Below are 16,527 nucleotides of genomic sequence, written 5' to 3'. Positions count from 1 at the left end.
CTTTTTCAGTTCATATAATAATTATTTCAAGGGAAGAGTGGGTCGTAATGACCCTATTCACGGATGACTCAAAGGTTGGCGGAGGTTGTATGACTACTACTTTGTTGACAACTGTCAAAAAAGTAAATTACGACAGACAAGCAACGATTAGAACCCTAGGTTCGTTGAAAGTGCGCTCGAAACTAGTCTGGGGATGTCTGATTTCCCTTTGACCGCATCCGAATACTTCGAAATTGAGCTTATATGGCTACCTGGTTACAGGAACAATGTAGGAAACTGTTTGGCTGTTGAACCAACTAGACAAGAGATACGATAGGTTTCCTCTCGAAATGAGAGAATTGCAGTTCCCTTGACTACCAGGCTAACAGGGAAAAGTGGACTTTGCGTCAATTCAGGGAACGGGCAAGTACATCAACTTGCAAGGTTGTGCTACACTTCTGACCACGTGTGGATAGAAGGCGGTCGAGGGAACTTTTAAAGCTAACGAAGCTACAGCTCTTTAATGTCCATTAGGCATGCATGCGGTAGGAATCAGTATTACTTCGATATTATAGCTGCCTTGAGAATGAGGTGGAATCATCTCAGCGCCTGCTGCTCAGCTGTGCTGCATTTGCGGGACTGAGATTTTGCACTCACTTTTTTGCTACGCGTGCGGGTGTAGCAGGTTCAGATATGACCTACGTGGTGAATTTCATCAGTTGTTTGTTGTTGTTGTTGTTGCAGCAGCATAAACATTCCCCACACATGTACCGGGAATGCTGCTGGAGTGATGGTCCTTGGCCGTATATAAATCCACCTGATTCCGGTTAATTTAACCGCAAATAGTCATCATTCCTTCTTACCGTTCGATTTTATGGATGCTCGAATAAAACTGAAAATACGCTTGGAAGTTTTTTACCAGAGCGTCTAGATGCTGAAATAGACTTGATTAGATAAAACCAGAAGAACAGCTAGACCATCGGGAGAAAAGTCGATACACTCGACTTCCATGAAAACAGTGTAAACCACTTCGCAGCAGCGGACAACATAACCTCAAAGCACTCCCGAAATTGAGCAGAAGAAATTTTTCTTATATCCAGCTATTTCATGAAAATATAGGATTTAGCTGCATGCAATATAACTTTCTGAGAACGATAAATAAATGAAAACCACGACAAACCACATAGAATACCTAACAAGTTTACTCAGATCAACCAGAGCAAATTTCATATCGAATTCAGTTCTGTATACTCATTTGGGAGGGCCATTGTGGGTAATTTCAAGTATGGCATAGTTCAAAGCTTTACCATACTCCATATGTTTTTCCTGCTCAAACGACTTTTTCCAATCAGGTAAAAAACACTTAATCAGAATTAAAGCAAACAGAACATCTGTTAAACACCACTAAGGCAATTTTTGTAACAATTCTGCTTTTCGCTTTTCCAAAAACCATCTCACCCATCCACCGCTCTAAAGAAAACAGATTAACGCACAAAAGTATGCTCAAATGCAGAAAAAGCAACTTAAGGATGCAAAACAGTTACAGCTGAGCTGGCAAAGGATAAAGGAGCAGACAAGGCTGCCTAGCGGTCATCAAATATGACGGCTCGTTAGCAGTTTATGAATTTTTAAAAGCGTTAGCCAACCGAGTATCGACCCACAGGCATTACACACGCTTGCAGTAGCTACAAGTATTTAAATTCACGCACATACACACACATATCTATCCACATTCACTGATTCGGCCAGCTTAAGGTACGACATGTAAAGTTATTCCTGGCACGAGTGCTGTGTAACTACTTGCTACGCAAATGCGGGATGTGGGTGATGGAGTCATGATCAGCAAACAATTGGCGAGAAAATGCAAACGTCAGCAGAAGGACATGGATGAACGTGTTGTGTTTTCTTTCTATTTTTTGCTTTGGCCATATATTGTTTGGCTAACACGTACGCCGGGTATTAACTAGTTTTCATCGATTGTTTTTAAAAAGTCCTGCCTATTTGCGTTGACAAGCAGCTTCAGGCGCCTTAGTGAGATTTTATGTTGCATTGTTGGTGCTAGGCCCACTTACCTGCGTATCTGGCGGTTCGGTGCGTGCAAATGTCGGTATCGCAGATGCTCTGTATTCAGCACATTTCTGGGAAAAAGAAGAAAGAAAAACAAGAACAATTTTAAGTGAGAAATACTTATTTATAATAATAATAGATTGTATAAGTAATGACGTTGAAAACGCCAAAAGTAGGAAAAAAATTACATTATGATAATGAAATGATAGAGCTCAACTGTGCCTAAGTATTTAGTGAAGCCACAAATTCGTGAAAGTGGATTACACAATAAAGATGTGTGAGTTTGCTGAGGTTTATTTTTATTACTTACTTTATGGAGTCTGGAGTAAGAAGAGAAAAAACTACGTAGTGAAATGAGCTAAGTAGAACAGGAGCACTTCAAAACCTGAATTGGCCCTGCTCACAACCTGAGAAATCCATCACTTAATACCACAAATCTAAAACTGTCGAAAGACGAAATTTCTGGAAATTTTCTCGACTGTAAGCATTCCTCGAAAAGCCTTTAAAGCATTTTACCCTTGTAAGAGTGCGATTGGTATGAATGGAGGACTACAACAGTTTAAAGACTCACTCTCACTTGTGGTGTGAGCTGGCGAAATTCCTAAACATTCTACCTATTCATATATAAGTACATACATGTACGAAATTCTATGCAGTCAACAATGGCATGGCAATGGCAATGGTCTTACTTGAAGGGCAGAGAACATTTCAAAGTTCCATTTTATCCCTCCAATCTTCACAAGCGGTTCTACTTATAAATAGACGTGACGTCTTCTTACACCAACTCTCAGATTATTGGCGCGTTTTTCAAACTAGTAAGTCTGATAGAAAGAACCTGTGGTAGAACTTGGGAAATCGATCATTCGAATAGTTTAGGCCCTGCCCTGATGGAAGAACTGATTAGGTGTGTCAAAACATCGAGGTGGTTTAACATGACGGGATAGGAAATATTTTTTTGGCATCCAACGGCCTTTCTGGTCAACGAATGAACTTCCAATGCAAGAGCAGTCCTTTTAAGCGATTCGAAACTATTCTTAGATGTGCAGAATTAAATACAATCTAAAAATGCCAAAAGAAATAGCCAATCTTTCATCAAAATTCCAAACATTTTATTCAGAATTAAAAACAAAAAGGGGCGTACGCAATTTTATAGCCCATTAAATTTTGATATAATAAAGTGCAAATCTTAAATGGTTAAAATTCTTGTTAAGTTTTGATAATTTGTTTCTCTGAGAAATGACGGGTTTGCGCTTTTTCCCCAAATATGGAGTGCTCGAGATCTATTTTTGCATGCGTATTCTACATACCGCAAGCACCATATTCGCCTGATATGGCTCCATGTGACTTTTTCCTGTTTCCCAAGCTCAAGTTGCCGCTCCGTGGAAAACATTTTGAGACAATTGAAGTCATAAAAGAGAATTCGAAGAACACACTCGAGCTTGACTTGTTTACAGTAGCACAGAAAACAAACTATGTAACATATCACGCTGAAATTTGCCATGTGAGCTTATAACAGTCCTACCAAAAAACAAAAAATTTATTTTTGCCATATGTCATCCGCGGACCGTTTTATTGATAACGTCTCGTTCATATTATAAGCTCATAATAGAAATTGGTTTATTTTGTTTTATTTTACTATTGTATTATTTTAATTTTATATATTATGAAGTTTGCTAATATTTTATTTTACTTTTTCGTTTATTTTTTATCATTTTTATTTAATCTTAGCTGTATTTTATTTCATATTGTTTTCCTATTTTTTATATTGTTTTATTAAGTTTCATTCTTTTATTTAGTTTTAGCTTTTTTTTAAATTGTTTTAAGGTCTTTTTTAATGTTTTTAGATTTTTTTATTTCTAATTTTTTTTTAGTTCTTAAAATTTCTTTTACTAATTAATTTTGTTAAAACTTTTTTTATTAATTTTTTAATTTTCTAATTTTTTTTATTTTCAATTATACGATATAGTTATAGGTTTAACCGTTTTACTAAATTTCAAAGCCATTAGTTTTGAGCAAACTGGTAACCCGGATTTCAAATCATTTACGGTTCGTTTATTTGCCCAAACAGACATTGCAAATGATTCAGTGTGCAAATAACTGAGGCCAAGTAACACAGTATCAATCAAACTCAAACAAAATATGAAAACACAGTATTGCCCGTTAGTCAAAGGGCTTCTCCCCTGCCTGAAAAGGACGAACCTTTTCCTTTCACATTTTAATTTGATTGTAAAGTAATTTGTAAAAAACGAATTACAGAAAGCACGAAACTGTAAAGGAACCAAATCCCAACGAAAGGCAGTGGCAGAGCAGTCAATGGCCTTTCAGAACAAAAGTAAAAAGGTCTCAGTACGCGGAGTAGAACATTTTCTGACACATTTAATGCTCTATTTAGCAGATTAAAAATATTCAAAGGCATGTGAATATAAACATGCAGACAAGCAAACCAGCATGGATACACAGGCATACATACATTTGATAGCTGACCCATCGATAAATGTAAATGTACTAAAAAGCAGAGAGGAAATCCACTCGCAAGTTCGGGTGAAATAGAATTTTACATCTCTCTCGTTTTTTGATATAAAATAAGTATGGAGAATTAAGCAAATGATTTTATGCTGTGTAAAAAACAACAAATATTGCGGTATCTGTTTCTTTATCTGTGGCATCTCATTACAAGAAAATGGGTTTGATTAGTGAATTGAAAAATGGCGACATTTCAGCAAGCGCGTTATTACGCATTGAGCACTGAGTATTGAGTACTTACTGATTTTTGAATTTCGTTTACGCAGTGTAAGAGGTATATGAATGTACATATATGTATGTAGAGACGGATGCATCTGTAGAGTATTTCGAAAATCGGATTTCAAAAATGTTTGCAAATGTATATGTTACATATTTTATAAACAGACTTACATTATTACTACTTACTCTTCTATATACACCGCACGAAAAAATTTAAATTAAAAGAAAAGTACGGATGTACCCAGAGAAGTAGTAGAAAGCCAAAACATAGCGAAGTATCTAAAGTAAAAGTAAGTAAATGAAAAGTACCTGTTGTGAACCCCTGATTAGTTGTAAAAATATTGGGAACCCCTGATTACTTGTAAAACGTTGGGAACCCTTGATTAGTTGTAAAAATATTTGGTGTACTATATACTTTATGTATTTGATTCCCGCTAATTCTGTGTATGCGTGTTTGTACACAACTAGGATGTCCGCACAATAGGTAACGGTCAATGCAGAGTTCCTATTTCGTTGTTTCTTGTTCGCGTACATATGTACAAACGCGCATATATAGAATTAGCGCTAATTTGTATGTGTCCTTCGCCGAATTTGCCGCTGCGTTAATGACTGGTTCGATTTCAGAAATCAGTCGTTAGCCAGCGGAGGGAGGACACACTGCGAAATAAACGCTACAACGCACGGAAAGTTAAGTTCGCAATTCCCTCTTTTTTTTTTTCACAAAAACTTTATTTCGCACGTCCGTTCGAAGTCATTTGTTCGCCAGTTGTTCCAGCCAGGACCTAGGTAAGCATGGCGACACCAGTTTCAAAGGCCACTACACCTGCATCAGTAGCCGACCAGCAAAGGGTGTCGGATACTGGCACTGCCGTCGGTGTAGTGGATTTGCCAAGTGCTCCCGTTGCCGAGGGAGTCACCACTCGTGCTTCATCTGCCGCCCGCCAAGAAGTGATGTTCCAGGCTATGCAAAAACGCATCGCCGCGCTTGAACGTAGCCTGAAAGTTGCCCAAGACAAAATAAGGGAACACGAGTTAACCAACGAAGCCCAGCGCGCTGATGCGCAAAGCATAGCCAGTGCACCCAGCGACAGTTCCGCCAACGAATCTGCCTTGCCGTCATCAAGCCTGCCGATGACACAGATCCAGTTGCTTCAGCCGCAATCGCCGTTAATAACATGTGCTGCTACCTGTGTGCATACGGTGCAGCCGCCGCCGCCTCAGAACGCTACACGTTATCAGATGTACACCGCTACTCGTTCCTCACCGCTTATTTACACATCCTCAACAAATGGGACGTACAGCAGCTCGACTTTGCCTCCGGGCGACACATTTGTTAGCAGTCTTCCGTCAACGGTGCCAATTTCCGCTAATGTGGGCTCCTTACCCTTGCAGTTTTCAACCCAGCCAAGGAAATTGCAAGATTTGCCGGAGTTTAGCGGGAAGCCAGAGGACTGGCCGATATTTTTTACTGCCTACACCGAGTCAACCACTGTCTATGGGTACAGTCGCTTTGAGAACAACTTACGCCTGCAGAAGTGCTTAAAGGGTGAAGCCCGAGAAGCTGTTAAATCGCTACTAATCCATCCAAACAACGTGGCCAATATCATAGAGCAACTTAAGTTCCGATTCGGTCGCCCAGAGCAATTAATTCGAAGCCAGCTAGCCCATGTTCGAGAAATTGCCCCGATATCGGAAAGCTCAGTGGTAAAGTTGATACCATTTGCGACGAAGATTAGCAACGTCTGTGCATTTTTACGTTCTGCATGTGGCGGAGAGCAGTATTTAGTGAATCCAATACTCCTCGATGAGCTCGTCGGAAAGTTACCCATGAGCAAGCGTATCGAATGGGCAGTCTTTGCGTCATCTTTACAGCCTTACGCAACTGTTCAGCATTTTAGCGATTGGCTCACTCAACTTGCCAACGTCATCTGCACGGTTTACGATGGAGAAGCAGCGAAAGATTCGAAGCGTCGGGTTGTGTTGCACGCTGCCGAATCTCAACGTCATTCAGCCTGCCCTATTTGCCAGGGCCAACATAAGCCAGCCGATTGTACGCAGTTTAGTCAACTTACAGTGCCGGAAAGGTGGGAGGAAGTGAAGCGACGTCACCTTTGTTTTTCTTGTCTCAACGTTGGACATGGGTCGCGCAATTGCCAACGGCGCAAACTATGTTCAACTGACGGGTGCAAACGGTGGCATCATAAATTGTTGCACGATATTGGGAAAATAATCGATGGGTCATCAAACCAGTCACCGCGGCCTCGAGATCGCCAACGACGTACTTCCATTGCCGATACACATACAGGTATTAGTACGAGGACGCAGCCAGCGTCTCGTATTGAACAGCAAGGTGATGCGGGTGCAGCGGTCCTTAGTTGCAGTACAGATAACAATAGTAAGTTATTATTTCGGATTCTGCCGGTCGTGCTGTATGGGAACCAAAAGCGCGTTGAGACGTACGCACTTTTAGATGAAGTTTCGTCAATAACAATGATTGATAGCACACTAATTGAAGAGCTCGGCTTACGTGGCCGGACTGAACGCTTGAACCTACAGTGGTTCGGAGGACGTGCCGCTCAGGAGTCGGCCATGGTGGTAGATCTACTCGTGAGTGGTGCCGGTATGCAAAAGAGACATAAGTTACGAAGGGTTTATGGTGTTTCAAACTTGCAGCTGCCTTCTCAGAGTCTGAATAAATCCGATTTGCGTTGCCATGAAAGCCAATTGAATAAGCTGGCAGTTGAACCATACGCACAAGTCAAGCCAAAGCTGCTAATCGGACTCGACCACTGCCACCTCGGTTTGCCGTCAACTACAATGCAGCTAAACAAGTGTGGGCCATTCGCTGCGAATACTGAGCTAGGATGGGTTGTATTTGGGCCAACAATGAACTCCGATCCATCATTGCCATCATGCTTATTCGTTAACTGCCACACTGATCAATCTCTACATAATATGGTTGCTGAATACTTCGAGACGGAAAGCTTTGGGGTTCGAGCTGCACCTATCATGGAGAGTGAAGCTGACGTCCGTGCTCGGGAAATCTTGAAGTCTACTACATGCCGTGTTGAAGGAAGGTACCAGACTGGTCTGCTCTGGAAACGTTCCGACATACAGCTACCTGCCAGCTATTCTATGGCTTTGAAAAGATTAGCGGGTGTTGAAGCAAAAATGAGGCGCGATACAGACTTTGCCGCTGAATATAACCGCATCATAAGTTCTTACGTCATGAAGGACTACGCACGAAAGCTGTCGCCAGAAGAAGCCGCTTTAACTTGCAATAGAACATGGTACCTGCCTCATTTTGCCGTGAAGAATCCAAATAAGCCAGGCAAGTTACGCATGGTGTTCGACGCAGCTGCTGAGGTGGACGGTGTGTCCCTTAATTCACAGCTTATGAAGGGTCCGCAAGAGTATCGGTCTTTGCCTGCTATACTATTCCACTTTCGGGAAGGAGCAACGGGCGTGTGTGGGGACATCAAAGAGATGTTTCACCAGGTGCTGGTTCAACGTGACGACAGATGTGCGCAACGATTTCTTTGGCGCCAAGGTGATACTACCAGACAGCCCGAGGTATATGAGATGCGCGTAATGACCTTTGGAGCAGCATGTTCGCCTTGCGCCGCCAATTATGTGAAGACGATCAATGCGTTGGAGTGTGGCAACAAAGTCAAGGGTGCTACCCGAGCCGTGAAATCGATACTGGACTACCATTATGTCGATGACTATGTCGATAGCTTTGACACAGAGGAAGAAGCAGCTGACATAACGAAACAAGTTCGCGCAATACATAAGATGGCCGGTTTCGATCTTTGTAATTTCGCGTCAAACTCATTAAGAGTGACAGAAGCACTTAGTGGTGACGGGAATATCCGTCAAATAGCAAATAAAGAAGGAGTACTGGTGGACAGAGTCCTCGGTTTGTTTTGGCAGGCATCAACCGACACTTTTGGGTTTAAACTGAGATTCAACAACGTAGATTCCAACGTTTTGGACGGAGGGCGCCGTCCGACGAAGCGAGAACTTCTCAGTGTGGTCATGTCGATCTTCGACCCGCTGGGCTTTCTTAGCAACTTTGTAGTGAGCGCTAAGATCCTCATGCGGGAAGTGTGGAAGAATGACATCCGGTGGGACGAGCCACTGCCAAACAACGTAAACACCGCATGGGAAGGATGGCGTAAACAACTGCCAATGGTCGCCGAATATACCGTCCCTCGATACTATTATCGAAATGGGAAACCTGAAGTTTTGCAGCTCCATGGTTTCGTCGACGCCAGCGAGGATGCCTTTGCCGCGGTAGCCTACTGGAGGTCAACTAATGCCGCCGGTGAGGTTGAAGTCGCATTTATATCTGCAAAAACTAAATGCGCGCCGATGAAGTCATTGACGGTCCCTCGATTGGAGCTTCAGGCAGCTGTATTGGGCACGCGTTTGCTGAATTGCCTACGAGAGGAGCACTCCTTGCACATCGATGACTGCGTCATTTGGAGTGACTCCAAAACAGTGATCCAGTGGCTTCGAAGTGAACATCGACGCTATAAGCCATTTGTGCAGCATCGGATCGCCGAGATATTAGCCACAACTACTACTGCAAACTGGAGATGGCTACCTACCGAGCACAATGTCGCTGATGAGGCTACTCGAGCTAATAACTTTGTCGACTTCAGCTCGTCCGCCCGTTGGTCCTGCGGCCCACCATTTTTGTTACGAGAAGAGCAGTATTGGCCGACAGAGAGCTCTACATGCAATCATCATGAGGAAGCTGACAAGGAACTACGTCCTAAATTCGCCCTTGCAATCGTAAGCTGCACGTTTCTAGACTATAACCGATTCTCTACATTCAATAAACTGGTGAGAACGACAGCATGGGTCCTGCGATTCATTGACGTTTGCCGCCGCCGTAAACCGCCAGACCGAGGCTATGGGTTGACTGCCAAAGAAGTTGAGACTGCTAAGCTTTGTTTGTGCCGCCTCGTTCAACGCGGTGAATACGCCGAAGAGTTTCAGCACATCGAAAGCGGTCGCAACCTGCCACGCACCAGTTCGCTCATTCAACTTTCGCCGTATATAGACGAAGATGGTGTTCTTCGTGTACGAGGACGCATAGAAGCTGCCAGCTGGCTCCCAATAAGCGCGAGACGCCCTATCATACTACCGCCAAAGCATTGTTTCTCAAATCTGGTCGCCATGCACTACCACGTCAAAATGCATCATCAAAATCTAGAAGCCACTATTTGTGAGATACGTCGCCTTTATTGGGTACCACGCCTCAGGAGTTTGCTGCGCAGTATAGTCGCCAATTGCGCCATTTGTCGCTTAAGAAAAATCCATGCCGTATCGCCATTGATGGGCCCTCTTCCGATTGATAGACTCACTCCTTATGTCAGGCCATTCAGCTATACGGGCCTTGATTACTTTGGACCGATAACAGTAACTGTTCGCCGCGCCAACGAAAAAAGATGGGTGGCGTTATTTACATGCCTGACAGTCAGGGCTGTGCATCTGGAGTTGGCTCATGACCTCAGCACTGACTCATGCATAATCGTATTGCGCAACTTTATAAATCGTCGCGGCGTTCCCGTACGTGTGAGGTCCGATAATGGGAAGAACTTCGTCGGTGCTGACATGGAAGCAAAGCGCTTCAGTGAAGTCTTCGATTGCAATCGCCTGCAGGGTGAGCTATCGCAAAGGGGCGTAGAGTGGATTTTTAACTCGCCTTTCAACCCGGCAGAGGGGGGCGCTTGGGAACGATTGGTGCAGTGCGTAAAGAGAGTACTACGATGCACTTTGAAGGAAACGTCGCCACGGGAGCACACGCTCAACTGCTTCCTAATCGAGGCGGAAAATATTGTGAATTCTCGGCCGTTGACGCACTTGCCCATCTATGTCAACCAGGAGCAGCCGCTGACTCCAAATGACTTCCTTCTCGGTGAAGCCAACACACCGCGAACTCCGATTGCCAGCGAAGTTCTGGAAACCAAATGCTTTCTTCGACAACAGTGGCGTCTTGCTCGACAACTAAGGGACCATTTTTGGAAACGATGGATAGCGGAATACCTTCCGACATTGACACGCCGGGTGAAGTGGTGCCAAAGAACAAAACCTCTGCAGATAGATGACCTCGTCTTCATATGCGACCCAAATATATCTCGTCGGGACTGGTGTCGAGGCAAGGTGGAACGTTTGTATGCAGGAGCGGATGGTGAGGTCAGACGAGCTGACGTACGCACTTCGAGTGGATTAAAGCGCCGTGCCGTCTCCAAATTGGCAGTTCTGGACGTTGATGATGGTGAATCGGGTTGATTCACGGAGGCGGGAATGTTGTGAACCCCTGATTAGTTGTAAAAATATTGGGAACCCCTGATTACTTGTAAAACGTTGGGAACCCTTGATTAGTTGTAAAAATATTTGGTGTACTATATACTTTATGTATTTGATTCCCGCTAATTCTGTGTATGCGTGTTTGTACACAACTAGGATGTCCGCACAATAGGTAACGGTCAATGCAGAGTTCCTATTTCGTTGTTTCTTGTTCGCGTACATATGTACAAACGCGCATATATAGAATTAGCGCTAATTTGTATGTGTCCTTCGCCGAATTTGCCGCTGCGTTAATGACTGGTTCGATTTCAGAAATCAGTCGTTAGCCAGCGGAGGGAGGACACACTGCGAAATAAACGCTACAACGCACGGAAAGTTAAGTTCGCAATTCCCTCTTTTTTTTTCACAGTACCAATTTTGGGAAGATGAATGGAAAAGAGTAATTTTTTCCGATGAAAAAAAGAAATCAATCTGGATGTACCAGATGGCTTCCAAATATATGATGCAATAAACGGAAGAAAAATGGCGATTGAGGGGGCTTCGTAATTTCGGAGGGTGCTCTGTTTGGACAGCCATTAGTACCAAATACAAAACGCCTATATGTTTCATATTCTCAAAAATGAATTATGTCAGGAATATAAAACTTCTAGGCTAAATTCTTATTACTTTTTTTGGTGATAATTTCGATGAGGAGTGCATTTCCCAGCATGGAAACGCAGCTGTTCATGCTCCCAAAGCAATAAAAGAGTTTTTGGCAGCAAAAAACACCAATTTTAGAATGGCTCGCCTACAAGCGTGACCTGAACCCAACCGAAAATGTATGGGCAATACTTCCTCCATCGGTTTTCAAGAATGGAAGACAGTTTATTTGCGCTAAAGCCCTTAGAAACGCGATTAATGTCGAATGGTAGAAAATTAATCAAAATATTATTAAAAAAGTAACTAAATCGATGCCTCGACGCCTTCAAGAATTCATAATCAATAGGAGGATCCAACGCAAATTAGTAAGCTCCAAATTATAAACTAACCCCAAGAAATCTATTTGTTTGTTTCAGATATAATAACATTGGTCTTAGGGTGCGACCAGAGTGAACGCTGATGCCGAGCGGAGCCGAGCCGAGCTTATTGACGCTTATTTTCATGCGAGAAGAAAATTTGTATATAACACAGTGAATGCGAGAATCAGCGCTGAAATTCTGTTTATTCCATGTGTTTTGCTCTTATGTCATTTAATTTTGTTGTTCATTTGTGTTTATAAAATTGCTGTACACGGTAATGGATTCATCATATGAAGAGTATTTTGCTTCTTCTGGTGTGATTAATGCAATTATTAACACAAAAGAGTTTGGAAAACATCCAATTACACTAAAAAGGAATGAATTTGGTGAATTTCATCATTTATATAATGATTTAAGAAAATATCCAGCTAAATTTCAACAAAATATCCGAATGAAAATTGAAACATTTGATTACATTCTGGACAAGATAGGTGTGAAACTAAACAAAAACTGGACAAATTTTATTAAGGTGCCAGTAACTTCTTGCGAAAGATTGATAGTGGCTCTGAGATAAAATAAATATTTAATACTTTGTTTAATTCAATTATATTTCATGTAATAATTTGTATTTATAAAAAACTATTTATGTATCGAGTCATTGGTCCAATAATGGCTCACTTCCAATTTGTATGGAGGCGAATGATGAAGTGGTTGGTTCATTTGTGAAAATTAAGCTCAAATATTCCGTTACATACATACAACCCGACCTAATAAAAGTGTGTTAAAAACACAACTGCACTCTAAAAAGTAAACATCAACAATCCAAAAAAGCGAGCAAAACGCTTTGAAACTGTTTTCTCGCACTCATCGGCTTTGCTCTCTGCTCTTGTCGGCGCTCACTGTGTTATACACAAGCTTATTTGTATTGACTTGTATGTAATCAGTTTTATCGCACTGACAATCTTTATCGCACTGACAATCTCGGCTCGGCTTTCAGCGCTCACTCTGGTCGCACCCTTATACTTCTTTCGTTCTTAGATTTTACTTTACTTTCCAATAATTAATTTAAGTTTCGTGAAATGTGTGCTGGATATTTTTAAAACATTTATCATTACAAGTTTAAATATTATAAACATAAATTATTAGCCCTAAACTGAGAATAAAAATACAAAAAAATTTAGTTGGTCTTGTAATTTTTTCGTGTGGTGTAATACCATTGCAGACTTTCGGTTGAATAGTTCGCAAAATATTAAAGGTTTGGAAATTTCTATCACATAGGTGTGCAAGGTGAAAGTAACTATGAATAAGTGACTGAGATGTGTGCATCATGTACATTCTGAGGTGGTAGAAACAGATGCAACTGGAGTTTCCCAAAGATTTTATAAAATTCAAATTCAAGTACAAATTTCTACATAATGGAACTGGTTTGATAAATTCAGTTTGAATACTCGTAGTTCACAAAATATACCACCCACATAATTTGCTTTAGACGGGCGATAAAAAGTATTTCTATAAAAATATTTACCATTTTTTTAATTTCATATGCCACAAAAAGGCAAATGTTCAAGAGGAGGTGCGCTAATAAACTTCTTTCCATACCCTAAATATTTTAATCGAATCGTAACAAGAGACATATTTGGATATCGACGCAATAGTTACACCTGAAAATTATTCTTTAACGTTTTCGAAACAACCATAAACAAAGACTATCACCCTATTATGTTGTTGTTGTAGTCCCCATACAATTACGGGGAATGCTGCTGGAGTGATAGTCTTCGTCCCGATATATATGCGGGTCGTTACGATAACGTAGAACCGACTGCCTTGGGAACGATCACCCCATTATCTAGTGCAGCACAAACGAAAATAACTTGAAAAAGTTGTCTTGTACTGCCTTCCAGAGCATCTGTTTAAGTCGGGAACATCAAACATAAACTAGTCATAGTCCCACAGCCATCAAAAACTCTGTGCCAGGAGTGAGCCGATTTCTAGTAGTGTTTGCCCTAATCCCCCTCTTTTCTTCCTTTTTGTTTCTTCTTCTTTATATGCTTAGGTCGTCAGCTTTTCACGCTGTAAACTCTTTTCCACATTAATATTCACTTTGAGGTTTATTTAATAAATAAAAACCCACATCCTGTCAGCCACACCTGCTATCATCAAAGCGATGCCACAGAAAACGGTTTCTGACTTCCTTAGCCACTCATCTATTGACACGGATGGCAAGAGTAATACGTGAGGAAATTATACACAACCTTCTAGTAGAACGCACAGTCTGTGACATTTGCATAATTGAAATATGTATATGTATGTGTATGTGAGTATATGTGAACTTACATACGGCAGGGGCAAGGAGATGTCACGCATTTGCCACTTGATAGGTTTCAGTAAGTGGAAAATCACTTTCATAACATACAAGAGTTCCCCAGCAAAGGAGAAGTGTTCGCATTTACATGATTAGAAAATGAAAGACTTAAGCAACAGAAATGCATTTAAAGAGGTTCAGGTTGAGATTTTTTCGTGGCAGTAAAAACTTGGAACTACACTGGCCATATGACCCTGCAAGGTTTATAAATAAAAAATAATAACACTCACATATGATATCATTGGAATGTTACGACTTTGCGATACTATAGCCTCCACATAGCAATGACCCTCTGGACCGAATATCGTCACAATGCCATCGCATATCATTTCGGTTATGGCTTTGGTAGCAGTCACCGTGTCACCTTTTGTGTCATTCCAGCGCAACTGCAATTTAACATTTGGCAGCAAGTTGGTATCTTTGTTGATCTACAACAATACAATCGGATAAGAATTAATTATTAAATATAAAGAAAACACTAAATTTCATTTTACCTCATCTAAAGCCATTGTGAGTGCACCTGAAATGGCCAGACCCTGCTTGTCCATTAGTTCACCGGTAATGGCTGTTAGATAGCCAACATTGAGTATGGTCCTATTGCGTTCGTCGCGCAACGCTATGACACCCGGTACACAGAATACTGCCACCGAGAGCAATAATAAATAATGAAAGGGCCAACGCGTCATGGCCCCTTAGGCCGGGGCCGATCAGCGCGACACCTATGAGGAGGAATCTTTTTCTCTGAAATTGGAAAACAAATTTGAAGGAAAGTTAGTTTTTTGAAAATTGCGACAACTGTCATAATAATTGCAAATACGTACATATATATTTGAAATTATGAAAATATTTTATAAAGGTACATATATGTGCATATAACTAAGGTGGGTAATGTTAATTTTTGTAAGATGAAATAATTAGATTGTTCCATTTGCTTTTTGCCAAATCTGGCATACCTTAGGGAAGTATCTTAAGACCTCTATTCTTTTTTTTCTTATTTATGATTTTGACAACTGTTTCTCGTTTTCTAGGTTCTTATTTTAAGCAGACAACCTAAAAGTTTGCTCTTCTTTCTGAAGATGCTTCTTGGGCTCAATTAGAGATCAATAGATTGTACTTATGGTGTTTTCGGTCACAACTACAACTCAATATCAATAAGTGTTATCGCGTAGAGTTTTCCAAGTAGTACGAACATCGTACAGTATCTCTGGTACTCTCCCTTCAGTACCAGTGTTGACGAAATCGAAGGCTTTCTTGTAATCTTCGATGCCTTTTTTCCATTACCGACATCCAAAGCTGGAATATGCTGTATTCATCTGGAGACGTCATCACAAATTTGTTATTGATAAAATTCCCGCCTCCTTTTGAGTAACCTTAAGTTCCTCAAAAGCAGAAGGACTCTTATTTCATTGCCTTTTGTGCGTAGCTTGGTGAGTAGTGAAATCGATTACCCCGCAGTGATAGCTTTTCAATTTCTTATTCATGCGAGAACACTTCGTTTTAGTTTTCCTTTCTACCTCAACACCCTTAGCACAAATTACGCAAGAAACTCCCCATTATTGCATTTACTTTGAGAACTCAACGAGATTTCGAACTCTGTTTTGCCCAAGTTAAGGTATTATTACCGAATACTATTTTATCAGAATGTTTACTGCGATCCAAAATGTGCACGCAGTTCTATATGGTTTACAAAACATGACCTGATGGGTTTTCGAAAAATAATGAGATCAAATTTTACCAACTATCCCGATTATTTACTTCAAAACAAAAAAACAAAAAAAAAGTACTAACGGTTTCAATTTTCAATATATTTTCTCTATTAAAAATTGTATTTTCTTAAATAAAAATTTAATTTTCTTGATTAAAAACATTTTAAAAATATTTTGTATTGTAGTAAACCCTTCTTAAATCCATTTTGTTTTGCCAATAGCCACTGAACCGAGAAAATTTAGAATATCAGCACTTAATCGTATAACTTGCCGAACTAGTTTTGTGTAATAATTTCAAAGTCAAAATCGCACAAGCAAATTCACTTTAAACTTACGCCTATTTTGCAGCGCA

General features: G+C 40.9%; 1 protein-coding gene across 4 annotated transcripts in view; it reads right to left on the bottom strand.

Moving 5' to 3' along the window:
- LOC128860698 (receptor-type guanylate cyclase Gyc76C-like) overlaps window positions 1-16,527 on the bottom strand; it is a 150,188-nt gene that overhangs the window by 14,493 nt on the left and 119,168 nt on the right. For all 4 annotated transcript variants that reach the window (XM_054098366.1, XM_054098368.1, XM_054098369.1 and 1 more), the window contains 3 exons: window positions 14,964-15,210; window positions 14,700-14,897; window positions 2,052-2,117 (listed from right to left, as the gene is read on the bottom strand). In XM_054098366.1, the coding sequence (XP_053954341.1) occupies window positions 2,052-2,117; window positions 14,700-14,897; window positions 14,964-15,155 (456 nt within the window). In that variant the 5' untranslated portion in view covers window positions 15,156-15,210. The remainder of the gene's footprint in view (window positions 1-2,051; window positions 2,118-14,699; window positions 14,898-14,963; window positions 15,211-16,527) is intronic.

This window comes from Anastrepha ludens, chromosome 4 (assembly GCF_028408465.1).
Source record: "Anastrepha ludens isolate Willacy chromosome 4, idAnaLude1.1, whole genome shotgun sequence".
In the NCBI taxonomy this organism is placed as follows: Eukaryota; Metazoa; Arthropoda; class Insecta; order Diptera; family Tephritidae; genus Anastrepha; species Anastrepha ludens.
The sequence above is the reverse complement of the archived record's forward strand: the minus strand, read 5'-3'. Positions and strand labels throughout refer to the sequence as shown.